The sequence below is a fragment of the Sebastes umbrosus genome, chromosome 3 (assembly GCF_015220745.1).
Source record: "Sebastes umbrosus isolate fSebUmb1 chromosome 3, fSebUmb1.pri, whole genome shotgun sequence".
Lineage (NCBI taxonomy): Eukaryota > Metazoa > Chordata > Actinopteri > Perciformes > Sebastidae > Sebastes > Sebastes umbrosus.
This window is the reverse complement of record NC_051271.1, coordinates 38,778,254-38,806,101: the sequence shown is the minus strand read 5'-3', so window position 1 is coordinate 38,806,101 and position 27,848 is coordinate 38,778,254. Positions and strand designations below refer to the sequence as shown.

General features: G+C 41.1%; 1 protein-coding gene across 2 annotated transcripts in view; it reads right to left on the bottom strand.

Moving 5' to 3' along the window:
• The window catches only part of LOC119485162, a 31,267-nt gene extending 5,617 nt beyond the window's left edge, over nucleotides 1-25,650 (bottom strand). Inside the window, exons 1-6 of one of the 2 annotated variants that reach the window (XM_037764514.1) lie at nucleotides 25,329-25,650; nucleotides 23,736-24,405; nucleotides 23,537-23,638; nucleotides 14,606-14,790; nucleotides 7,014-7,894; nucleotides 6,748-6,876 (exon numbers count right to left, since the gene is read on the bottom strand). In XM_037764514.1, coding sequence (XP_037620442.1) covers nucleotides 6,748-6,876; nucleotides 7,014-7,853 — 969 coding nt within the window. In that variant the 5' untranslated portion in view covers nucleotides 7,854-7,894; nucleotides 14,606-14,790; nucleotides 23,537-23,638; nucleotides 23,736-24,405; nucleotides 25,329-25,650. The remainder of the gene's footprint in view (nucleotides 1-6,747; nucleotides 6,877-7,013; nucleotides 7,895-14,605; nucleotides 14,791-23,536; nucleotides 23,639-23,735; nucleotides 24,406-25,328) is intronic. The other variant, XM_037764513.1, reaches the window with a different exon arrangement.
• Nucleotides 25,651-27,848: the final 2,198 nt, after the last annotated feature.

Here is a 27,848-nt window from a genome sequence, read left to right as displayed (position 1 = left end):
TTTTTTGTTAAAACATGAATTCATTAAAACAAGAACTTACAGCAACCAGACTAGACTGTCAGTGTGTCAGTGTGCCGACTTGATTATGAATTAAGGGTGGGCGATACATCGAATATAGTCGATGTATCGCAGCTTGTCCTACGCGCGGTGTATAAAATGACTATATCGCTAACATCGACTACAAGTTGTCAAGTAATGTTTTTAAGCCACCCCGCCAGCATGAGACTCGCTTTGGCATTTCCTTCTCTCCCTTTCAGAGATACACACACACACACATACGTCACAGACTCCACGCCCATCCAGACCACCTCTTTCCTGGGCGTGTGTGTGTGACATATGTGGCCGGCGTGATTTTGGTCTGGAGGGAAGCAGCGAAGAGAGAAGGAGCCCGGAGAAGGCGAAGGACGAGAACACGACCAAAGCAAACAGAACCAGCCCAGAAGCAAATGACTCTGGCTTCCTCGCTTTCCAAAGCATCCCACATTACAAAAAAAGTGCAAAATGGAAAGAAATCCCAGCCACTGTAAACAACTACATCGCAACGTCGGTTAGCGTAGTTGAAAATCCGGGATTTAAAAGACTCATTAAGACACTTGATCGAAAATATGAACTGCCTGGTCGCAAATCTTTTGCGGAGAAAGCTCTACCGGAGTTCTACATTTCATTGAAAGAAAAGTTGGCCAACCAGCTAACAGAGGTGACCCACTTCTCCACAAATACCGATCTGAACGTCCAGCTAACAGAACCAAAGCTGTGAGCCTGAATAAGTGGACCAGACTGCAGAGCTTTGGCCATACAGTAGGCTACACCTCGCGATTGGTGAGTCTTTCTACACTACTGGGAATATAATATTTTTTATTATCAGCAATGTTATAACAGCTTACTGATAAATATAACAATAAGTTACTTTACAATTATTACATGCCATTAAAAACTGTGTGTGTGTGTGTGTGTGTGTGTGTGTGTGTGTTATGTATTTATCAAAATATATAAAGCATGTATTGCCAGAAAACTATTAAGTTAAAGTGAATACTGTTGGATACTGTTTTATTAAACTGACCTTGTGATTTCCCCCTTTTTGCATGCAAGATTAAAATAGTACCAAAACTTGTTCCGAAACCACTAATGAAGGGACTACAAGAATCATCATATTGGTGTGATTGTATGCATCAATGGGTTAAATCGAGCATTTATGAAGTGCTTAGAGGATATTTGAAAATATCGTGATATATATCGTGTATCATGATATTGCCTAAAAATATCGGGATATTATTTTAGGCCATAATCGCCCAGCCCTATTATGACTTGCCCCAAACTGCATGTGATTATCATAAAGTGGACATGTCTGTAAAGGGGAGACTCGTGGGTACCCATAGAACCCATTTACATTCACATATCTGGAGGTCAGAGGTCAAGGGACCCCTTTGAAAATGGCCATGACAGTTTTTTCTTTCCTGGTTGGTAACAATGGATTCCTTAGGTTTTCTAGTTTCATATGCCAGTATCTTCTCTCTAGCTTTAAAACTAAGCCGCTACAACCTAAAATTTGCAAGTTGCATCAATGTGTTAAAGAAATTAGTGACGTTAAAACAAATTTGCGTTAACGCGTTATTATCGCGTTAAAATTGACAGCTCTATTTGTAATTGATCCAGGGTTTGATATTAACTTGTTTCACTGCCTGCCACTGTGGCAGATAAGTATTTTTTTTGTCTGCCACTCAGAAATTTTATCTGCCACTTTTGAAATCTCTGCACTAAATTAAGGAATAACATTCTAGATCTGATGTCATTCAATGTTCGGTACATTTTACACAAAAAACATTATAGGCCCATGCATGGTAAATTACAGTGTTTGAATTACACAGTCCGGGGAAGCCCTATTTTTCATCTCATAATAATAATAATAACTCAATACCTCCGTTAACGTTAGTATTTACCCAAGCAGGACTGTGCTGCCACTGGCCGCTAACAGGTAACATTACTAACTCTCCTCCTGTTGATTGCAACACAGATTTGTTGTTAACAGTGTCACATTATCAGGAAAAAAATAAGGTGCACCCCTCAGGTTTAGTAGCGCCATGCTGTCGAGTGCTTTTTTTTCTCTCCGCCGTGGCTCCGATCCCACACAAACTGAAACATGATACAGCGTGCGTATGCGCCATAGTGCTAGCGTTTTCCCTGTCTGCCAAAGTGGCTAATGGCCTGAAGATTTTATCCGCCACTGCCAACAATTTACCCGCATTTGGCGGGTGCTAATTTAGGACCCTGTATTGAACAAAACATCTCATTGTAGCACCATTAAAATAAATAACCCAATTACTTTTTTAATTTATAGAAGGCACTGTCTGTAAAGAAATCTCATCGTAATTAACATTGTGAGCCAAGTGCAGCAAGGGATGGGTGGCCTAGGCCAGCACACCAGCATTAAACAGGCCTACTCCATCTCAGAGACGCAGGCTTGTGGTGGAAGAGATACGTCAGCAGGAGGCAACAAGATGTACAAAGCCCGTGGCTCAGGCAAAGCAAGAGCAATGGATGAGATGGAAGGGTGTAGAGGAGAAAATGATCTCCTGGAAAGAGCTTTACCGTCAAGGCTGCCTATGATGTCCTACCATCTCCCAAGAATTTAAGCCAGTGGTACTGAGAAGACTCCACATGTTTACTTTGGAAAATATCTAAATTAATCCAGTAAAAAAAATTATTTTCAGCATGTATGTAGTCAGAGATGTCCTGAAGTCAAATATATCAGTCATTGTCAGGAAATATTTATTAAATTTTTTCCAGCAACCCAAAAATCAAAGAATAAAGACATTTCCCTCAGAAATTAGTGGTATTTTCTTGTACTGTTTTAAACTTCTGGTTAATATAATCCAATCAATCTTATTTGCATATATGTATTTTGTATATACAGTTCCCTTTGTTAACACCTTATTTTGAAAACCGGATGTAGTCTCACGTGTATACTTCCTCTAACTTCTCCAAGGTGGTCTCTAGCTCTACCATCAGCTCCGTTCTCTTTATCCATTCATGGTCAGCTCCATCGGGGCCGTTTGAATGCATTTAACATAAATGTCAGTATATGGTTGTAGCGTCGGCCCATTTGACCACAGAGATGAGAGTGATGGCCGGCTCGACCGCACGTTACCGCGATACGATAACGTTTTCTGTCCATGACAGAGTTAGCATGCAGCTTTAGCCGTGATGTCTAGCTCTGCTTTTCCTGTCAATGTGTGAAACCCAAAGTGTTTCCATCCTTTACTGGATGTGTAGTGTTTACCACGCTGGATTTAAAATGGGAGGGTGCAGGTCGTATCCACACTGATCCTCCGCCGTTTTATACTTTCTCGTTTCGGCTCGACTGTGGTTTGTTTTGGTTGACGGATACGGATCGGATATGACGTCAAGTTACTCAGACTACAACAATAAAAGTGGTTACTTCCTTCTAACTCTGCATAGACTCAAATGAAGTTAATATATTGATTTCAAAATTGTAAAAAGAAATCGTGATACATAGGTGAATCGATTTTTTTCCCCACCCCTAGCGGGCTGTAGACCAGCCTCACTCGAGGCCGATACACCTGGCAGCACAACCAGTGCTAACTGTGTCTTGCAGCAGTGCTGGAAAATCGGCGGAAAAGCGTCAATGCCCTTCCTCCCCCTTCATCCCACTGTCAGACAACAGCATTTATCCAGGAAGAATCAAGGCCAGATACTGGGCAGCTGGGCGGGGCGTGTGATTGGAAGATGGTGGCAGACTTAGGCTGGAGGCTCTGCTTCCCAACTCAGATCGCGTCAACCAACCTCAGACCAGACCTTGTGCTTTGGCCGGCCTCACTCCATCTCATCAAGCTTTCAGTGCCCTGGGAGGAAGAAGTGGAGGAGGCCTAGGAGCACAAGACACTGAGGTACGCTGAGCTTGTAGCCAACACTCAACAACGTGGCTGGAAACCAAAGGTACGACCAGCTGAGGTAGGCCGCAGAGGGTTCATAGCCACATCAGCATCAAGGCTACTCCAGGAGATGGGAGTTCGTGGCAAGGCCCACCGACAAGCAGTCAAAAGACAGAAAACCAACATGTTAAACTGCCATCAGATTAGCGTAAAGGGCTGCATGTCTGAAAGGGCTCGAGGCATTCCCGTGCTGATATTTCTTGTTACTAGAACCGACATGAACTCTGATACCAATATATCTGCAATAAGCTAATATCGGCCAGTATATTGGCCAGCCGATTTATCGGTTTGGCACTATTACAAAAACACGATGAAGTTACTGAGTTAAGCAAACATTTTTATGGTAAGTGGTTTTGAAAACAACCATTATTTAAATAATTGTTATAGTATTATCGCAACATTGTGTGTTTGAAGTATAAAAAAAAAAAGTGAAACCATGTCTGTCAAATCACATTATTTTTCTTGGGTTTTACTTGGAAAAGGTCCTGTAATTATCAGTATTGTAGATGTTACAATGTGACAGTTTTTGTTATGTATGTCAATGTCTGTCTATTTCTGATTTAAAGGTGCTAAATGTGAGATTGGGAGCATTTCTATTGCCTCCGCACGGCTTTCAACATGGTGACAGCTGAGCCGGCAGTGCGTAGCTAACGGTGCTAATAGCACTAACATTGAAGATAACGGCAACAGTGCCGACAGAGCTAAATGCTAAATGTTAACTTGGGGTAAACCAACATGAAATTATGTTCTATGTATTATCTTCTTTGTACATTTGCCTAAAAATAAATTTGATGACAAATTTGTCCAAAGACATGTGATTGTGTGTGGTTGTCTTTCTGGCCCGATCTCAATGTCCCCCCTAAGGCCTCAAGCCCTGAACTCTCAGGGACTTGATGACGTCACCTGGTAAATGGCTGAAGCCATGGGCACACTACCAACGTCAGGAGCGCGTGGCGGCTGCGTCGCGTGGTGGCTGCGTGATGCAGGAGTCTGGTGTTCACACTAGACGCGTGTTGGCTGCGTGTCGGCTGCGTGTCGGCTGTGTTTCTGCTGTGTTTCTGCTGCTGCTGTCAGCCCTTTCTTTCTGCATAGAGTTTACCTTTTAATGGCCATTTAACTTCATGATAAATACAATTTATATTTATTTTAGACAGAGAAAGGTTCAGAAACGTGTGGTAATTAGAAAATAATAGTAATAATCCACAATTAAAACTCCGTACTATATTCATTCATGGAACTCTCCAAGTCACTGCTTGTTCCACATAACTGTCCGGCACATATTTCAGAATAAAAGCCTTGTGTTAACGAATGAAGGAATTCTGTGCAAAGAAAACCCGCTTTAGGGCTTTTATTTCGAAATGAAAGCAGGTGTTGATTTAAACCCCAAACTTTATCAATTCTTGGAGCTCTCAAAGTGACTGCGTGTTCCACAGCACTGACTGCTCATATTTCAGAATAAAAGCCTTGTGTTAACAAATGAATGGATTCTGTATATAGAAAAAATGCCTGAGGGCTTTTATTTTTAAATGAAAGCAGGAAGTGTTGATTTAAAAATAAGTCTTTACTTTTTTTCCATCTTCGTAACATATTCTACAGATAGACCTCAAAACTTTAGTAAAGTGTTGCTGGTATGAAGTTAATATACAGTCAATAGATCACTTTCCCTGTCTGTTGCTGCTGAGACACGCAGCTGAGACGCAAGCGGCTCGCCTGAAAAATAGGCGAGCCTTCTATTCTATAAAATAAACGCCGCCACGCAGCCGCCACGCAGCCGCCACGCAGCCGCCACGCAGCCGCCACGCAGCCGCCACGCGCGTCTCATGCGGGCAGTGTGTCCACCACTCAAGTGTGAGAGGCTGCAAGGGCTTGAAATGGGAGAAATATGAATGGGACAGCACTTTTGCGGCGACATATCACGTTACCTTGACGATGTCAATTATGGGTTTTTATTTTACGTTTTTTACCGTCTATTTGAACGTCTACCAGGCTCCTGTTTTACGAGATTAGAGGTAACTGTCAAAAAATCAATGTACTTGTTTCTGTCAAACTTCATTGAGCAAAATTAAACGAAATTGCTGATGAATAAACCAGGTGTGTAATATAGTCAGTAATGCTGCATTCCTCTGATATCATGTGTTTTTATATACCATCTTAATTCCTTAATGTTAATGTTTCTGTGTAAATTTTATTTATGCCTGGCTCAACACCCATGTTCCATCCTCTTTGTTTACCTTTTTTTTTTTAACGCCTCTGGGCTTCCCCTGGTAACCGTGGTAACCCTGTGTTTAACGTCACAGCGACATGAATTGTGGGTAATTCCTTCAGGCAAAGTCTGCAGAGATGCGGACTTACAGAAAGTGTTCATAAAGGGCTCAAAATGTTCTCAATCGAGCCCTCAAGGACTTGACGATCTGACAGTGGAACAGCCCTAAAGCCTCACGGACTTTGCGGAAACACGCCTCAAAGTCTGAGGGTCTGTGAGTGTGGACGTTGAGATTGGGCCTATGGGTTAACCATATGGCACCCTGTCCAAGCTGTACCCACTCTCTCAACCAGTGCATGCAGGGAAAGGTTTCAGCCCATAAGTGGGTGTACAGTTGAACATAGATGGATGGATAGGTATTTGATGATTATTCAATTGTATTCAACTTTAAGACAAAACACTAATTCATGTGTGATTTGTGTCTTCTCTTATTTCAATTTGTGTATATTTTAAGTTTTATTTATAGGATTATCTAATATAATATGAAAGTGATGGCTATTTTCCACAAAGCAGGGGGCAAAAAATATTACAAACCTCTCTGCTTGCTGGCAAAACAAACGGATCACTACATCTCTGCTTCATTAGTGCCTTCACTCTGAGCTTCAGGGGATGATCGTCCTGCAGCAGGCTGAAAGACTTCATTCCCTCTTTGGGTGGCCGGACCTGAAAAACAAGGAAGCAATACAGTATATTATCTGGAAAGCAGTTGGCCTCTGTAAGCTGAAAACACTGTATTCTCAAAGTAAACTAATGGTCTAAAATAGCTAATTGATTATCTGATCCATCAATCTATTACTCACCTTTGACAGAAGGCTGGCAGGATGTCGTTGCTGCAAAATTACATTCACCCTGTCTTTAAGAGATGCACCTTCGCATGAAGCGGCTTGTTCATTACAGGGAAAGTCTGGAGCTGTTGTCTTCTTCACAAACGGTTCAACTGTTTTCAGAGCAATAGCAGCTCTTTTAAATATTATTCGCTCCTCTATCTCCCTGAGCTCTTTCCTCTTTCTTGCCAACTCTGGATCCTCTTCATCTATTTCAAGTGGGTCTCCATCTGGGTCCTCAACTGCTGAGTCCCTTCTAATGTGAAAGTTATGAGAGGGAGGACTGAGTCCCCTCCATCCCACATTCTCTCCCATGCTGCTTTTTGCTTCATGAACAGTGTGTCTTAAGTATTTGCAGAAGGTATCCCACTCAGTATTAGTTATTGAGGCATTCTCCATGCTGTTATTAATGTCAGTCTGGTGATTTGGGTCCAGATTTCTCCTCATATCCCACTCATTATCAGTTCTTGAGGCATTGTCCATGCGGTTATTAACGTCAGTCTGGTGATTTGGGTCCAGATTTCTCCTCATATCCCACTCATTATTAGTTCTTGAGGCCTTCTCCATGCTGTTATTAATGTCAGTATAGTGATTTGGGTCCAGGTTTCTACTCATATCCCACTCATTATTAGTTATTGAGGCATTCTCCATGCTGTTATTAACATCATTCTGGTGAGTTGGGTCCAGGTTTCTCCTCATATCCCACTCATTATTAGTTATTGAGGCATTCTCCATGCTGTTATTAACGTCATTCTGGTGATTTGGGTCCAGGTTTCTCCGGAGTGTTTGAATAGCCTCCCAGTCGTGTGGATTCATCCTTCAGTCAGTTTCTCTTACGTTTAAATGCAGTCAGTACACTGTAAAGTAGAAACAATGAGCAGTCAGTACACTGTAAAGTAGAAACAATGTGCAGTCAGTACTCTGTAAAGTAGAAACAATGAGCAGTCAGTACACTGTAAAGTAGAAACAATATGCAGTCAGTACACTTTGTAAAGTAGAAACAATGTGCAGTCAGTACACTCTGTAAAGTAGAAACAATGAGCAGTCAGTACACTGTAAAGTAGAAACAATGTGCAGTCAGTACTCTGTAAAGTAGAAACAATGAGCAGTCAGTACACTGTAAAGTAGAAACAATATGCAGTCAGTACACTCTGTAAAGTAGAAACACTGTGCAGTCAGTACACTGTAAAGTAGAAACAATGAGCAGTCAGTACACTCTGTAAAGTAGAAACAATGAGCAGTCAGTACTCTGTAAAGTGGAAACAATGTGCAGTCAGTACACTCTGTAAAGTAGAAACAATGAGCAGTCATTACACTCTGTAAAGTAGAAACAATGAGCAGTCAGTACACTGTAAAGTAGAAACAATGTGCAGTCAGTACACTCTGTAAAGCGGAAACAATGAGCAGTCAGTACACTGTAAAGTAGAAACAATGAGCAGTCAGTACACTCTGTAAAGTAGAAACAATGTGCAGTCAGTACACTCTGTAAAGTAGAAACAATGTGCAGTCAGTACACTCTGTAAAGTAGAAACAATGAGCAGTCAGTACACTCTGTAAGGTAGAAACAATGTGCAGTCAGTACACTCTGTAAAGTAGAAACAATGTGCAGTCAGTACACTCTGTAAAGTAGAAACAATGAGCAGTCAGTACACTCTGTAAAGTAGAAACAATGAGCAGTCAGTACTCTGTAAAGTGGAAACAATGTGCAGTCATTACACTCTGTAAAGCAGAAACAATGTGCAGTCAGTACTCTATAAGGTAGAAACAATGTGCAGTCAGTACACTTTGTAAAGTAGAAACAATGTGCAGTCAGTACACTCTGTAAAGTAGAAACAATGAGCAGTCAGTACACTCTGTAAAGCAGAAACAATGTGCAGTCAGTACACTGTAAAGTAGAAACAATGAGCAGTCATTACACTCTGTAAAGTAGAAACAATGAGCAGTCAGTACACTGTAAAGTAGAAACAATGAGCAGTCAGTACTCTGTAAAGTGGAAACAATGTGCAGTCAGTACACTCTGTAAAGTAGAAACACTGTGCAGTCAGTACACTGTTAAGTAGAAACAATGTGCAGTCAGTACACTGTTAAGTAGAAACAATGAGCAGTCAGTACACTTTGTAAAGTAGAAACAATGAGCAGTCATTACACTCTGTAAAGTAGAAACAATGAGCAGTCATTACACTCTGTAAAGTAGAAACAATGAGCAGTCAGTACACTCTGTAAAGTAGAAACAATGAGAAGTCAGTACTCTGTAAAGTGGAAACAATGTGCAGTCAGTACACTCTGTAAAGTAGAAACAATGAGCAGTCAGTACACTGTTAAGTAGAAACAATGAGCAGTCAGTACACTCTGTAAGGTAGAAACAATGAGCAGTCATTACACTCTGTAAAGTAGAAACAATGTGCAGTCAGTACACTGTAAAGTAGAAACAATGAGCAGTCAGTACACTCTGTAAGGTAGAAACAATGAGCAGTCATTACACTCTGTAAAGTAGAAACAATGTGCAGTCAGTACACTGTAAAGTAGAAACAATGAGCAGTCAGTACACTGTTAAGTAGAAACAATGAGCAGTCAGTACACTCTGTAAGGTAGAAACAATGAGCAGTCAGTACACTCTGTAAAGTAGAAACAATGTGCAGTCAGTACACTCTGTAAAGTAGAAACAATGTGCAGTCAGTACACTCTGTAAAGTAGAAACAATGAGCAGTCAGTACACTGTTAAGTAGAAACAATGAGCAGTCAGTACATTCTGTAAGGTAGAAACAATGAGCAGTCATTACACTCTGTAAAGTAGAAACAATGTGCAGTCAGTACACTCTGTAAAGTAGAAACAATGAGCAGTCAGTACACTCTGTAAAGTAGAAACAATGAGCAGTCAGTACACTGTTAAGTAGAAACAATGAGCAGTCAGTACACTGTTAAGTAGAAACAATGAGCAGTCAGTACACTCTGTAAGGTAGAAACAATGAGCAGTCATTACACTCTGTAAGGTAGAAACAATGAGCAGTCATTACACTCTGTAAAGTAGAAACAATGAGCAGTCAGTACACTCTGTAAGGTAGAAACAATGTGCAGTCAGTACACTCTGTAAAGTAGAAACAATGTGCAGTCAGTACACTCTGTAAAGTAGAAACAATGAGCAGTCAGTACACTCTGTAAAGTAGAAACAATGAGCAGTCAGTACTCTGTAAAGTGGAAACAATGTGCAGTCATTACACTCTGTAAAGCAGAAACAATGTGCAGTCAGTACTCTATAAGGTAGAAACAATGTGCAGTCAGTACACTTTGTAAAGTAGAAACAATGTGCAGTCAGTACACTCTGTAAAGTATAAACAATGAGCAGTCAGTACACTCTGTAAAGCAGAAACAATGTGCAGTCAGTACACTGTAAAGTAGAAACAATGAGCAGTCAGTACACTGTAAAGTAGAAACAATGAGCAGTCATTACACTCTGTAAAGTAGAAACAATGAGCAGTCAGTACACTGTAAAGTAGAAACAATGAGCAGTCAGTACTCTGTAAAGTGGAAACAATGTGCAGTCAGTACACTCTGTAAAGTAGAAACACTGTGCAGTCAGTACACTGTTAAGTAGAAACAATGTGCAGTCAGTACACTGTTAAGTAGAAACAATGTGCAGTCAGTACACTGTTAAGTAGAAACAATGAGCAGTCAGTACACTTTGTAAAGTAGAAACAATGAGCAGTCATTACACTCTGTAAAGTAGAAACAATGAGCAGTCATTACACTCTGTAAAGTAGAAACAATGAGCAGTCAGTACACTCTGTAAAGTAGAAACAATGAGCAGTCAGTACTCTGTAAAGTGGAAACAATGTGCAGTCAGTACACTCTGTAAAGTAGAAACACTGTGCAGTCAGTACACTGTTAAGTAGAAACAATGAGAAGTCAGTACTCTGTAAAGTGGAAACAATGTGCAGTCAGTACACTCTGTAAAGTAGAAACAATGAGCAGTCAGTACACTGTTAAGTAGAAACAATGAGCAGTCAGTACACTCTGTAAGGTAGAAACAATGAGCAGTCATTACACTCTGTAAAGTAGAAACAATGTGCAGTCAGTACACTGTAAAGTAGAAACAATGAGCAGTCAGTACACTCTGTAAGGTAGAAACAATGAGCAGTCATTACACTCTGTAAAGTAGAAACAATGTGCAGTCAGTACACTGTAAAGTAGAAACAATGAGCAGTCAGTACACTGTTAAGTAGAAACAATGAGCAGTCAGTACACTCTGTAAGGTAGAAACAATGAGCAGTCAGTACACTCTGTAAAGTAGAAACAATGTGCAGTCAGTACACTCTGTAAAGTAGAAACAATGAGCAGTCAGTACACTCTGTAAAGTAGAAACAATGAGCAGTCAGTACACTGTTAAGTAGAAACAATGAGCAGTCAGTACATTCTGTAAGGTAGAAACAATGAGCAGTCATTACACTCTGTAAAGTAGAAACAATGTGCAGTCAGTACACTCTGTAAAGTAGAAACAATGAGCAGTCAGTACACTCTGTAAAGTAGAAACAATGAGCAGTCAGTACACTGTTAAGTAGAAACAATGAGCAGTCAGTACACTGTTAAGTAGAAACAATGAGCAGTCAGTACACTCTGTAAGGTAGAAACAATGAGCAGTCATTACACTCTGTAAGGTAGAAACAATGAGCAGTCATTACACTCTGTAAAGTAGAAACAATGTGCAGTCAGTACACTGTTAAGTAGAAACAATGAGCAGTCAGTACACTCTGTAAGGTAGAAACAATGAGCAGTCAGTACACTCTGTAAAGTAGAAACAATGTGCAGTCAGTACACTCTGTAAAGTAGAAACAATGTGCAGTCAGTACACTCTGTAAAGTAGAAACAATGAGCAGTCAGTACACTGTTAAGTAGAAACAATGAGCAGTCAGTACACTCTGTAAGGTAGAAACAATGAGCAGTCATTACACTCTGTAAAGTAGAAACAATGTGCAGTCAGTACACTCTGTAAAGTAGAAACAATGAGCAGTCAGTACACTCTGTAAAGTAGAAACAATGAGCAGTCAGTACACTGTTAAGTAGAAACAATGAGCAGTCAGTACACTGTTAAGTAGAAACAATGAGCAGTCAGTACACTCTGTAAGGTAGAAACAATGAGCAGTCATTACACTCTGTAAGGTAGAAACAATGAGCAGTCATTACACTCTGTAAGGTAGAAACAATGAGCAGTCATTACACTCTGTAAAGTAGAAACAATGTGCAGTCAGTACACTGTTAAGTAGAAACAATGAGCAGTCAGTACACTCTGTAAAGTAGAAACACTGTGCAGTCAGTACACTGTTAAGTAGAAACAATGAGCAGTCAGTACACTCTGTAAGGTAGAAACAATGAGCAGTCAGTACACTCTGTAAAGTAGAAACAATGTGCAGTCAGTACACTCTGTAAAGTAGAAACAATGTGCAGTCAGTACACTCTGTAAAGTAGAAACAATGAGCAGTCAGTACACTGTTAAGTAGAAACAATGAGCAGTCAGTACACTCTGTAAGGTAGAAACAATGAGCAGTCATTACACTCTGTAAAGTAGAAACAATGTGCAGTCAGTACACTCTGTAAAGTAGAAACAATGAGCAGTCAGTACACTCTGTAAAGTAGAAACAATGAGCAGTCAGTACACTGTTAAGTAGAAACAATGAGCAGTCAGTACACTGTTAAGTAGAAACAATGAGCAGTCAGTACACTCTGTAAGGTAGAAACAATGAGCAGTCAGTACACTCTGTAAAGTAGAAACAATGTGCAGTCAGTACACTCTGTAAAGTAGAAACAATGTGCAGTCAGTACACTCTGTAAAGTAGAAACAATGAGCAGTCAGTACACTGTTAAGTAGAAACAATGAGCAGTCAGTACACTCTGTAAGGTAGAAACAATGAGCAGTCATTACACTCTGTAAAGTAGAAACAATGAGCAGTCAGTACACTCTGTAAAGTAGAAACAATGAGCAGTCAGTACACTCTGTAAAGTAGAAACAATGAGCAGTCAGTACACTGTTAAGTAGAAACAATGAGCAGTCAGTACACTGTTAAGTAGAAACAATGAGCAGTCAGTACACTCTGTAAGGTAGAAACAATGAGCAGTCATTACACTCTGTAAGGTAGAAACAATGAGCAGTCATTACACTCTGTAAGGTAGAAACAATGAGCAGTCATTACACTCTGTAAAGTAGAAACAATGTGCAGTCAGTACACTGTTAAGTAGAAACAATGAGCAGTCAGTACACTCTGTAAAGTAGAAACACTGTGCAGTCAGTACACTGTTAAGTAGAAACAATGAGCAGTCAGTACACTCTGTAAGGTAGAAACAATGAGCAGTCAGTACACTCTGTAAAGTAGAAACAATGTGCAGTCAGTACACTCTGTAAAGTAGAAACAATGTGCAGTCAGTACACTCTGTAAAGTAGAAACAATGAGCAGTCAGTACACTGTTAAGTAGAAACAATGAGCAGTCAGTACACTCTGTAAGGTAGAAACAATGAGCAGTCATTACACTCTGTAAAGTAGAAACAATGTGCAGTCAGTACACTCTGTAAAGTAGAAACAATGAGCAGTCAGTACACTCTGTAAAGTAGAAACAATGAGCAGTCAGTACACTGTTAAGTAGAAACAATGAGCAGTCAGTACACTGTTAAGTAGAAACAATGAGCAGTCAGTACACTCTGTAAGGTAGAAACAATGAGCAGTCATTACACTCTGTAAAGTAGAAACAATGAGCAGTCAGTACACTGTTAAGTAGAAACAATGAGCAGTCAGTACACTCTGTAAGGTAGAAACAATGAGCAGTCATTACACTCTGTAAAGTAGAAACAATGTGCAGTCAGTACACTCTGTAAAGTAGAAACAATGAGCAGTCAGTACACTCTGTAAAGTAGAAACAATGAGCAGTCAGTACACTGTTAAGTAGAAACAATGAGCAGTCAGTACACTCTGTAAAGTAGAAACACTGTGCAGTCAGTACACTGTTAAGTAGAAACAATGAGCAGTCAGTACACTCTGTAAAGTAGAAACAATGAGCAGTCAGTACACTGTTAAGTAGAAACAATGAGCAGTCAGTACACTCTGTAAAGTAGAAACACTGTGCAGTCAGTACACTGTAAAGTAGAAACAATGTGGGGAAATGACTGAATTAATTAGACTGACAGCACAGTAAAATGATCTAATAGAAAATGCCAACTACTTTTTTTAAACAACCCATTTCATTGCTCATGACAGATATTTCAGTAACGTCACCAGAGACTTTAACTTGGCTTATGTGTCGACTACTTTAGAGGAAAGACAAAGGTTAGTGTTTGATAAGCCAACCTCTCTGGTACTGTAACACAATGTAATAGAAGTTATTTTACAGATTAAGCGGCGAACACACAGCGACACTGACCAGCGTTACATCCTGTGTGTTTTAGATAGCTTAGCTTAACCTGACAGCTAACAGACTGTTTATCTGCTGCAGCGGCTCTAACTACCTCTTCCTCTGTCGCATCGAGGAAAACGTGCTATTTTAAGGCTGGAAGTGAAGTTCTTGAATAGTGAAATGCCAAAACTGACCTTTAGTAAGCTTCAGCAGAAGGCAAGGACAATCATTGATGATACTAAAGAGCTTGAAGTGAGGAGAAGGGGGCCAGACTCCTGACTGCTGCTGGCTCTGCTCTCACTGCCTCGGTGGTGGTGAAAGGTGGATGTTAACAGCGCCACCTGCTGGACGGAGGAGCGACACCGCAGGAAGAGTTCAGCTGATGAGTAATGAACACATACATCATGATTAACCTCTGAGACCGCTTTACTGTCTCTCAGAGGCTATAACAGGTTCAGTCTGATAGGTTTTCTAGTTTCATATGATATCTGAACCTTTACTGTACCTAAGGAAGGAGGCTAAATAACACTCCGAAATTAAGCTATATTTTGGTGAGGAAAAACGGGCACGGCCATTTTCAAAGGGGTCCAACTGTATTCATGTGTGATGATGTTAGTTCCCATAGTAACCATTTCATTGTAATGAGACCATTTTTTTTTTTACTTGACTTCACTGTATAAAATTAGCTGTTGTGACCTCTACAGCCCCATGAAACTTTACAGCCACAAACTAAAGACCTAGAGCATTCAGAGGATGGATGGACAAACTAGAGACCTAGAGCATTCAGAGGATGGATGGATCAGACTAGAGACCTAGAGCATTCAGAGGATGGATGGCTTTCCTAGCTAAAGTAGATTGATAATAAGGGGGTTTCTGAGTGCTCGCCATCCAATCGCCAAAAAATGAAATTCTTGCAGAAATCTCCAAATGTCAAAAGTTTTTGATCCAAAAATAACAGCAGGGCTTTTTCTATGTGTTCTTCAAGGTCTTGGTGTCTTAATGTGCTATTTTAGAAGGATTATTGATAATTTTTTTATCAATTCTTGATTGGTAAAATTTTTTTAAATTTAGCACCAAATCTGTGTAACAAATGGTATCAACCCAAAAATTGCTGCAATAACTCTTGAGACATAAGTGAGCATGGGAATGACCATCTATACTTCTATCACAATGTCCTAAACCCTTAATTAATTCATGTTTATTTCTGATTGATGACTAGAACAACTTGACACACTTTCCCAGCTTTCAGATGATGTACACCACTTCTATGTGACATCTACTGTTGACCTGCTATCTCCCCCTAAAGACCCCTAAAAAAAGTCAAAAACGGGTCTATTGTGGGTCTCAGAGGATCAAGGTGTTGACTTGTTCTCATGTTCCACTCACCTTTGACAAATATGAATGATATACAATAACATATCCTACTCATTTGCACATGGACAGTTTAGTCAGTGTTATAGAATGTGTACTACTCTCTCCTAATAACAGCAACCTGTGTGATGTCACTGGGAGGTTAAATCAGACTTGTCAGTGAATGGCATGCTGTCTTTGCTGACCCCAAGATTTTTATTGCCTGCAAATTAAAATGGTGATTAGATTTTTTTTTTTTAATTTAACAAAATCTTAAAGGTCAATAGAATAGTTATTTATTCATTGTTTCTGCAGCAGTACCAGATTTAGGAAAGATCACATCTTTATCTGTTAGTTCTTCAGTTTCTAGCTTCTGAAGAGTGGTACAAGTATTGATCGACCTTCTCTTGGTGCACAGTAGTGTCATGTGACTTCTTAAAATTTTAGTTTATAGGAATTTTTCAGGAGCTCTGCATTCACCTCTCCGAGCTTGTCTGAAGGTATGACAGATCTGAAATGGATTTGATCAATTCCAAAATTTGTCAAATAATTATAGCTGCTGTGTAGCTGTGGGAAGAGGAAGAAGAGGATGAAGATGAAAAAAGGAAGAAGAGGAAGACAAATGAGAAGTACAGGGCGGTCCATCATCATTAATCCTTTAAGACATTAGCAAGTTCGTTCGGCTTCGACTGGGTCTTGAATTCACAACCTCAGTCACCAAGGACAAGTCACTAGCCCGGTGAGTTTACTGCCCGGGGGAAATTAATCTGAGAATTTGCGTACTTCGTCTAGACAACATAGAGATGTTTGTAATTTATTTTCATAAAGATTGAATGCTCCATAAGTGACAAACTGATGTTTGAAAATACTTGAATGGTTCACAAGGATAGAATTCAAAATACTGTCAAAAAAACAGTTTTTCAGATAAAATTCTGAAATTGACCACCCTACGTCTACCATGGCCTCAACATTGTCTCATTTATTTTCATGAAATTTGGAGCTTTATTTAGTGAGACTTTGCAGTAGCTCTGTACAGTACTGTTTACACTAAAAAAGTCTAAAGATGCAGCAAGTTTGGTGTCAATTGAGCAAAAAAATGTGGGAGGAGATAGGTTTAATAAGTTTACAGTTTTTGCGAAACAGAGGGATGGACTTCATTCCTGCCAAGAGGAGGAAGAGGAACAGAAGAAGAAAAGCACCAAGAGGGCCCGGCCTCTAAAAATACTGTACATATAATTTATGTCAGTAATTGTAAACTTTTGGTCATTGGTTACAGACTGAAGGCAAAAAAACTTCTGACTTTCATCTGTCATTTTACAGACTAAATGATTAATCAAAAAACGCTAGATTAATCAGTAACATCAGAAATCATTAATCCGAATGTGAAATCCACTTTCCCCCTTACACCGGTAACAAGGGTGCAGGAGCAAACACACAGTATTACATACACACCCTGGCAGTTAGCAAGAATACTGTGTCTTACTCGAGGGCACTTAAGCTGCACAGATGTTAGATGAAGTGAAACAATCCCGGGCCCATTTTTCAAAGAATGGTATCCATACAAACTATACTGTATTTGCAGATAATAATGTGTGATGAACCTGCTGGGCATAGGAATGGATAAATGAGATGAAACACACCAACTGCTAACCATTTCCCAAACCACGCTGTGGTGTTTTCCAACATTCTGATGTTGTAGTTCTCTGTACTATGTACCGGCTCAATAACTGAATTTACCGTGCAGCCGGCCAAGGGGGATCATTTCATGTGGCATTTCAACTTTTGTGCACGACAATCCCATCCAATGTTTTCTTCTTCTGTGAAATGTTTTTTTTTCTTCACAACATAGTAAAAAAAAAATAAAATAAAAAAAAAAAGTAAATTAAACGGCTCTGGGCAATTTACTTAGAATTATTGCGTTTAATATTATGCTATTCAAATATTTACAGAATCATTTTCTGCATGTGTACACAAAGAGAAAACATATCAACTTGACAAACAGAGAAGCTTAACTACGAGTAGAGCACATTTTTGTAGTCGTCAAAACCCTCTGAAGACCAAACACTGGACTACGGTACTGTTTAATCAGGATAACGGCCTGTATCCTAAAGTAAGACCTCTATGGATAAATATAATTTCAACAAAGATTATAACATATCAAATCATGGTGTTTTAACAAAATCAAAAAAACAAAGTTGTCAGAATCAATAAACACTTTCTTCACACTGTGTTTTTCTTTAGCATGACATTGTGCTACGAGTATAAGAACAGGCTGGGCAATGGACAGAGCTCCAACACCTCCTATAGGTTGGTCAATTAACTTGTCTTAACTCTGTTAAGCTAAGATCACAGTACTGTTCACACTACACAACTTGCTGTCTTGTGAGTAGGGATGTTCATAATTAACCGTTTAACCGATAACCGACATTAAGCATTTTAACCAATTAACGCTATCGGTTAAAAGAAATATTTATAATTAATTGTGCAGTGGAGACTTTTACTGGGAACGTGGCTGCATGTCCGCGACACTACACGAAGCATCGTAGCTTCTAAGTTAACGCTCCCGGACGGTGAACTGGGCTGTCTGTTGTGCTCGTACACTGCAGCTGGCGCGAGGCACAAATCTTGTTGGTTACCGGCTAATAATCGGTTAACAAGGGTCGGTTATCGGTTAAGAATTTTTTTCAAAATGAGCATCCCTAATCGCGAGTGTTGAAATCGTCGTGGTTTTTCACACTACATGACTGACCGGAGACAGGAGGTCACACACTACAAGAACTTTCACTGGGAGGAATCCCTGATGAGGTCTCCAAACTACGTTTTGTCACAAAAACACATGCGAGAAATACGGTAAATGAGACACATTGCTGATATTGTTGTTGGCACGTGCTCATAAAATAGCCTGTTTCCACACTCTTTCATTATTTATTCCTCTAGGTACGACGATAACTTTTCTCTGTGTAAGAAATACAACACATGCAGTAAGTTCCTGTTGTTACAGGCGACCTCTCCTCCCTTAGGTTCCCCCTCAACCCGTGTCTCGCACTCTCATTGGCTGTAGCTCGTGGCCGGAGTTTCCAACAGGTCGAGATATTTAGCATGCTAGATATCTGGAATGTGTCTGCAACGCATCGAGCGAGCGAGCAATTCACGAATGACGTTCGAGTGCCGATGTGCGAGCAGCGAGGCAACGCTGTTTTGCCTCGGATCTGGAGCTTTTGTCTGGGAGCTCCAAAAACTGTTGGGGAGCGTAAAAACAGGGCTGAAGTTGTGTAGTGTGAACTAGGCATTAATCTCATTGTCTGTGTTGTTTTTTTGCCTTGCTTTTTGTTGCTGCTGGACAGGTTGCTCGCTAATGTTTATTGTTCATTTTCTCGAAGGTGATGTTCAAATGGCATTGGTGGTTAAAACGGAACTCCATGAAGGCCCAGCTGTTTATTTTATGAAGATCTTTTACCATTCTCCCGAGGCAAAAATGAAAATGTTTCAACTATATCAGTCAGTCAGATTATCAACCTATGCAACCGTCTTCATCCAGGTTGTTCGGTCTCAATGACCTGCAAACAGCGGGGCCTTGACAGTGGTTTGGGTTTTTGTGCGGTGATCAGAGTCGGAATTGGATTAATACCTGGCAGGTTAAAAAAGGGTGGATTACTAATTTGCTGTGGGAGTAGGTGTCTCGTTTGAGCGAGTACTGCTGGAAGGAGGTTCACAGGTGGGACACGGGGGTAAGGGAAGAAGGGAGGCAGGCTAGGCAAGAAAAGCCTGGGTCCTAGGTGGGGCAAGTTAGGAGACAGAGCTGGAGGAAGAGCTGGAGACAGAGCTGGGTATGGCAGCGGTGCACAGTTTACTGGAGAGTACATCGGTATAGCAGGTGTGGGAGATGGCTTTGATAGAGTGTATGCAGAATTTTGAGAAAATGCTTGACAGTCAGCAGTGTTTTCCTGGGAATAGGCTTCAAATGTCTCACTGCTATTGTTGCTATTCTGGCCATATTCAACAGCTTCAAGTACCTGTACTTGGTGTATCTCTGTTACATCCCTCTGAGTACTACATGAGTCTTTTTTCTTGTAATACTCCTGATTTATTGGGCTAAAACTAGATCTGCTTGATGACGACGATCTACTTTGCGGTCTTGGTGAAATTGCTCGCCTTGCGTCCCTTTCCCTGCTTCCTCTACGATGGCGGTCACTATCCTTCTTTCCATATAACCGCTCCTGGATCCGATGTGACATTTGGCCCAGTTCCTCGGATCCTAAATTCATGCCAATGGCCTGCAAAACATCCAGCATTTGCCTGTGCTTGTGCTCATCTTCAGGTGTCACTGTTACCTTTTCCACCAAGGAGGGAGACCTGGATCTACTTTTGGAGCTGAGGTAGCTTTGTTCTCCGTCACCCCTTTGCAGACACTTTTCATCAGACAGAGAGCGCCGCTTTGGGCTGAAGGACCTGTGACAAGGCTGTGGAGAAGCCGGTCTCTGGGATCCTTCGCTCTCAGTCCAGTGGCTGGTATTTTGGTGGCTTCCCTGTTGCCTCCCAGCATAACTGGGAGACCAAGGACGATCGGTGTTCATGAAAGAAGTTGGAGAATGTGGTCGAACATCCACTTCTGTGGGGGTCTGAGTCACTATCTTAGTGAGCGTGGCGACATTCACACCCTTGTTGAGCACATCGAGGAACCGCTGGAAACCCTTGGCGGAATTCTTCTGCTCAGGAACAGCAGCGCTTTGTTTGGTGACATCACTCTCAAAAGACTGATGGGAAACACACAGAAGCAACTACAGTTTATGGAACCATTATCTGCAGTCTTTGCTTGACAAATACATTTGTAGAATGAGGAACTACCTAAGCCATTAAACATCTCTCTAAAGTTTTAATTCTATGATCGTAAAAATTAAACAGCACTTTCTGACAGTGAATTGGGCCTCTCTCTTATTTTATTTGATTAAAAGAAGCTTCCTTTAGAAGCATACTGGGTTTTTATTAGGGCTGTTTAAGTTAAAGTGATAACACATTGACGCAAATTCGTTTTAACACCACTAATTTCTTCAACACATTAGCGCAACTTGTAATTTTTAATTAACCTCTTAAAAATCCGACAGGCCCCAGTGGGGCCCAACCGATATTCAATCTTTCGGAGGTTGTAGCGGGCTCAGTTTTAAAGCTTGAATGAAGATACTGGTATCACATAAAGGAGGCCAAATAACGCTCCAAACTCGCGCTAAATTTTGGCGAGGAAAAACTGGCATGGTCATTTTCAAAGGGGTCCGTTGACCTCTGACCTCCAGATCAGTGAATGTAAATCGGTTCTATGGGTACCCACGAGTCTCCCCTTTACAGACATGCCCACTTTATGATAATCACATGCAGTTTGGGGCAAGTCATAGTCAAGTCAGCACACTGACAGCTGTTGTTGCCTGTTGGGCTGCAGTTTGCCATGTTGTGATTTGAGCATATTGTTTTATGCTAAATACAGTACCTGTGAGGGTTTCTGGACAATATCTGTCATTGTTTTGTGTTGTTAATTGATTTCCAATAATAAATATATTCATACATTGGCAAAAAGCAGCATATTTGCCCACTCCCATGTTGATAAGAATATTAAATACTTGACAAATCTCCCTTTAAGGTACATTTTAAAACAGAGAAAAAATGTTAGATTAATCGCGATTAACGATGGACAATCGTGCGATTAATCGCTTGAGCCCTATTCTTTACTGGCCAGATGATTGGTTCCCTTTCAAGCAGATGAGGAGAAGCTAGCTCCTAGCTTTTTAGTAATTAGACCAAATCAAAAGAATGACAAACAGTGTTGGGGGCTACGGAGAAACCACATGGACACCACAATAACTGATCTGTCTCTTTGAGGTGCTGCTTGTGCTCCCAGGACACACAGTTGATGGTTAGGACAACACGGAAGTTGAAGAAATCTTTCTCACTGCAATTGTTGCTTCCTGTCATTAAAGCCGTAGTTGGTAACTTTAATAAAAATTCTTTCTTTCTTCTAAATCTTTGAGTAAATCATATTTACTCAAACAGTCACTATATCCTGACAGAGACTCTGTGAAAAAAATCGGGTTCCTCTGTGTCCCCTTAGAGTTCATAATGACATTCGCAAGATTCTGCACCCGAAGAAGAACAACCAATCAGATCCGAGGAGTCTCTAAGCAATCACTGCTCTTGAATTCCGATCAAACTAGGCAGCACTGATCGAATATGAATCAGGATTCTGTTACTGTAATGCCTATTCATCTCCTCAAATGTTTTCAGAAACACATTCTAGTGCACTGTTTAGCAGTAAAATGAGAATGTTTGCTCCTGCAAAGCTCTTACCCACCAATGCATCCTTTATGCCAGAGTTCAGTGGCCTTCATTGGCCTTGTGCAGACTCACTCATTGGCCCATATTTATTTATAAGTCCATCCTTGGTCTGCTCCCTTCCCATCTTTGTGGGCATATCTCCACTAAAACTAGTAATTATTGTTTGCACTCAAATGACACCCTGTTACTCGCTGTCCCTTAAGGCCCTGACACACCAAGCCGACCATCGGTCGTTGGACAGTTTCGGGCGGTCGGTAACTGTCTGACAGCCTAGATTTTGCGGTGTGTCCCGCACCGTTGGCTCTAGTGCTGCCTGTGTTGGAGGTTTTTTCGGCTGATTCAGCGTGTTGAATCTGCGGTGGAGCTCGTCGGTGAGAGAAATCACTCTGAATGGCGATTCAGCTTAAACGAATCAGTGCACGAGAAGAGAAACGGAAGTGGGTAAAGCAAGCCAACGAGTAAAGTCAAGAGGAAATAAACAGAAAGCTCTTCTCATTTTTCATCCTTATCTCATCTGATCATTCCAACACACGGATATTTTCACAGCGACATGAACATCTGGAATGAAGCCAAGTGGTGAGTGAGAGTGGTGTGAAAATTGTCGACAAATGCTGCTTTGCTTACTGTACGTATCATAACAATGGCTTGTATATCTGCCGTCCTCGGTCTTCCAGTTTCCCTTTTCGAATGATGAATACAGACTACCGCCGCCTGCTGGTGTGGAGAGTTATTTCATCTCACGCAAGAGTAGAACATATACGTGCTAACTGGCCGCCTGCTGTAGTCTTTGCAATGTGTTCAAATGCAACTTGTTGGCCAAGACAAAGGCGATGTGAGGCGACGCAACAGTCGGCCTTCATTGCCGCTAGTTCTTTGATGTCAGCTTGGTGTGTCTGGGCCTTAAAGTTTGCACTTAAATGGGCAAACAGTCCTTAATGTTCTCTGCTGCTGCAGCCTGGAACCGTTTGCAGACAGATTTGCAGCTGGATAGGTTGATACCAATTAGAGCTTTTAAAAATGTAATGAAGAGTCTGGAGGCCAATTCAATTGGAGTTTGTAATTGCCTCCATAGCTAGATATATTTCTTCTTGTCCGTCTTCCTGGGCACATGACTTTGTAGTGATTACTGGATGTTCTGTTTGATGTGTTTTTAACGTTTACGTGTATGTTGTGTACTGTGACTTGATACTGCATGTTTATTTTATGTGTTTTAAATGTTTGTGTGTATGTTATCTGAAACGCCCCATTGCTGCTGTCTTTACCAGGGCTCTCTTGAAAAAGAGATTTTCTAATCTCAATGAGACTTCCCTGATTAAATAAAGGTTAAATCAAATAAATAAAACTTCCTTCCTTAAAAAAACAACCTTTGTTGTTTTTTTGTTCACCGGGCAAATCTACCCACCTCTCACTGATGATAAAGGTAGTCCCAGTTGCCACATGCGTAATAAACCCACCTGTCTATTAGATCCATTCAATGGAAACCTTGATCTATTTTGACGATAATCATCGTGATCTGTCGAGGGGCTGTCATTCCTCTCTCTGGGTTTGGCATAACTCTGTTTGATATGGAGGAAAATGTGATTAAACTACATTAAAAATCAACTGTCACAATCCTTACACTGATGCCAACACACAATGTTTGTTTTGACTAACCTTGGTAGAGCGCTCTCGTGATCGAGTCTTCTCTTGTGAGCAGTCTCGATTCCTTTCATGGCCATGTCGATCTTTGTAATATCCAGACGATTGTCTGCCGTCATCATGTTGTTGCCTATAGGTGACCTCCTCATGCCGATATCTGTGTCTGGAGTCTTGAGGTGTTTTCCTGTATTTGAAATCCTCTTCCTTTGGTAGTGTATGTTTAAAATCCTTGGTTACATGTATACGTGAAAAACTGTCTGGTGACTGCCTGTTTGTTTTATCCTCAGGCTCACGCCTGTATCTGTAACCATCTTTATCATCATCTGTAAACCTTTGCCTTTTCTTTTCAGAAGTACCCCAATCAGGTGAAGGCATGTGTCTCCTCGCTGAGCTCTTTCTGCTCCAGTCTCTGTTCAAGGAGTCGTTGTTGTGCACCATCTTAGGTGAGTCACTGTACTCTCTACTTCTGCTTGTCCTCTCTGCACTACTATGTCCATCGCCACCATATTTCTGATAGGAATCCTGCGGTATATCTCTGTGAGGTTCACGCCTATCTTCCCATTTGTGATCATAGTCGTCCCACTGTCTTGAACTTCTGTCACTATACTGCCGCCTGTGACTGTACTCAGACCTGTTTGACTGCATCATCTCACAGCAACTCCAGCAGCGGAGTGGATGTCAAAGCCTGCAGCAAAAAAAGGGGACAAATTTGCTTTAAAATCGTGAGGTAAAGAGTTCAGAAAGACAGATACGCCTATAACCTAAAGCACAGATATTTAACAATCACTTATATCACAGAGACGTATTCTAAAAACAGGCCAATGAGGAGCCACACTAACCATTCTATCATACTAAAAGTAGGTGGATGTGATCACATAGTTGTGCACACCTTCACTTGCTCTGGTCACTGGTCAGACTGAAATCCTCCAGTCACTTGTGCACATAAAGGTGTCGTAAAATAATCATAGAACATAATTAAGCACATATAACTATGACGCGATTCTTAGAAGAGACCAAAGGAGAGTTTCTCTTCAAATATGTGTTGAGATGTTAAGAAAGATTCATGTAAATTCATGTAGAAAAACAGAAGCTACATCGACAGCAGGAGTCTCACACCTAATCATGGACCTGCTACAGATGTGCACATTTTACCTCCAGATTACAGAAACAACGACAGTCTTCAACCACACACTCATAACTCAGTCAAATCAGCTGCTGGATGGCGTTTAAACACAGCACCAACCAGTTAGCACCGAGCTCTGATGGAGAGGTTTAGTTGGTGGTGGCCTCAGGAGACCCTAATCTAGCTAATGCTAACATTAGCTTAGCAGGCTAGCTCTAATGCTAACATTAGCTTAGCAGGCTAGCTCTACCGGCTGTCTGCTGCAAAGCATCTGGCTAACGAGTGTTAGCTTTAGCTAGTACAAAAACACCAAACGCACAATTTATTATCATCAAAAGTGTCTTTCGATTATTTCCAGCTAAAAGCGAGACATGTGCGCGAATCTAACCGCCTCGGCTAGCTGATAGTGGAGGCTAACGTGCGGGGGACAGTTTTGTGTTACCCTGTTAACGTCGTCAGCAGCAATCAACCTCGCGGTACATTACCTTCTCCGTGTGACTCCACTGCCTTTAAGGGGATGACATCATGGATGAGATGGGAAGATGCTGAAACCAGGCTGAGCTTAACAGTGTGTTAAAGTCCTGACAACAACTAACTGTTCAGCAGTTAGCTCACATTTATATTAGCTCGGTGCGCCTCTCCCCCTGCAGGATCCGTCCCAGCTGCCCGGTCCGCTCTGCGCATGCGTATATTCTGCCCGATTTGTGGTCGTGTCTAAAAGGTAGCCCGTAAATAGCGAAACCTGATCAGAAATCTGTAAAAAAAAACTCCCGTGAGACGAGCTACCCGACGAGCTGTCCTACCCTTAACTATTCCTATGCCTAACCCTAACTATTCGAGATCAATACCTAACCTTTACAGTCTCGCGAGAGAGTTTCCCCAGTTTGCGGGCTCCCTTCTAGCCACTACAATATATGAGGGACATGCATTGTGTTCTTCTTCTGTGTAGATATACACTGATCAGCCATAACATTCAGACCACTGACAGGGGAAGTGAATAACATGGATTATCTCGTTACCATGGCACCTGGCAGTGGGGGGGATATATTAGACAGCAAGTGAACATTTTGAACTTTGAACTTTGTGTTGGAAGCAGAAAAAATGGGCCAGCGTAAGGATGTGAGCGACTTTGACAAGGGCCAAATAGTGCTGGCTACACGACTGGGTCAGAGCATCTCCAGAACTGCAGCTCTTGTGGGATGTTCCCTACCAAAAGTGGTCCAAGGAAGGTGAACCAGCGACAGGGTCAGACCCGAGGCTCATTGATGCACGTGGGGAGCGAAGGCTGGCCCGTGTTGTCTGATCCAATAGAAGAGCTACTGGAGCTTAAACTGCTGGAAAAGTTAATGCTGGTTCTGATAGAAAGGTGTCAGACCGGTCAGGGTGCCCTGTGCTGACCCGTGTCCACCACCAAAAGCGCCCACAACGGGCACGTGAGCATCAGAACTGGACCACGGAGCGATGGAAGAAGGTGGCCCGGTCTGATGAATCACGTTTTCTTTTACATCATGTGGAGGGCAACGAGTTGGAGGTGTTGACTCGGCCTCCAAATTCTCCAGATCTCGATCCAATGGAGCATCTGTGGGATGTGCTGGACAAACAAGTCCGATCCACGGAGGCCCCACCTCGCAACTTATACAGGACTTAAAGGATCTGCTACTGACGGCTTGGTGCCAGATACCACAGCAGACCTTCAGAGGTCTAGTGGAGTCCATGCCTCCACGGGTCAGGGCTGTTTAGGCGGCAAAAAGGGCAACCTACTCAATATTAGGCAGCTGGTCATAATGTTATAGCTGATCGGTGTACATATAGATTACATATATAGTAAATAAAGATTTTTAATCTGCAAGTTGAATAAAAAAAAACACATTGATATGGTCAATCTGTCTATCTAAATGAGTTGACTCTGACTGTCAGTTTTACAGAATCACAAACAAATGGCCCCTACGGCTGCTGTTAATTGTTCCAGGCTTTTTCCCTGCTCTCTGGTTCAAGGAGGTGAACCAAATTATAACAGAGTACATTATTATAGCAGTAATGTGTAACTTTCTGTAGGCCTGTTTTATGTACCTTGACTTGTCACAGTAGGAAAAGCACAGGTGTAAATAATGAAATGAATAATGACCCAATGCCAATTAGCTGCTTCAGGTTCAGGGTCCTTCCAGATGGTGGCTCACTATCACACTGTCACACTGTCACACTGTCACACTGTCATGGCTTGAATGGTACACTTGAATATAACTGAGCGATTGTTAATGTTATTAGTAACACCTGTTCTTTTCCTACTATGGCAAGCCACACTGTCTACTGTAAAAAAAAAAAATAAAAAAGGCCTATTCTGTTTCAGGGTAAACTCTCCCAACATTCAACATACAGTAGTATCACCTTCTAGCCAGCAGTTGGACTCATTTTTCTAAATAATACAGTAACACTATATATTACTTTGCAGCTAATGTCAAGGAGGTAGAAGTGATTCTTATCATCAATATATTTTTTTGTAACACAAAAACCCCAAATAACGTATACTCCACTTCTTTTCTATTCATATCCAAGCAAGGCAGAGTGATGATGAAAATAAATTTGAGGATGGAGACAGAAGTTGATAATATTGAGGTTGCGCATTACTGGTAAAATCCAATATCACAACATCTTAGACCAAATGGCCCAGTATTAATAATGTGACAGTATTTTTGGGATGACCCTTGGTGCATTCAGGGGATATTTACACACAAAAGTGTTGGTCAGCAATCACTGAATCATGTGGATGTAATCACACAGTAGACACAAGGGTTAACTTTCACTCTTGAATAAAAAGATAAGTTCAGAAAGTTGTATGACTTAACGGTAATGTATCTTTAAAAGACCAGGAAGAGAGGTCAATATCAGTATATCTGAAATTACAAAGCCAAAATTCCACAGGATATCCAGCCCCATGGAATGACGAGCCAATATAGCTGAATACGGTACTACGCAGCTATATTAACATTTCAAATCACAGAGAAAGT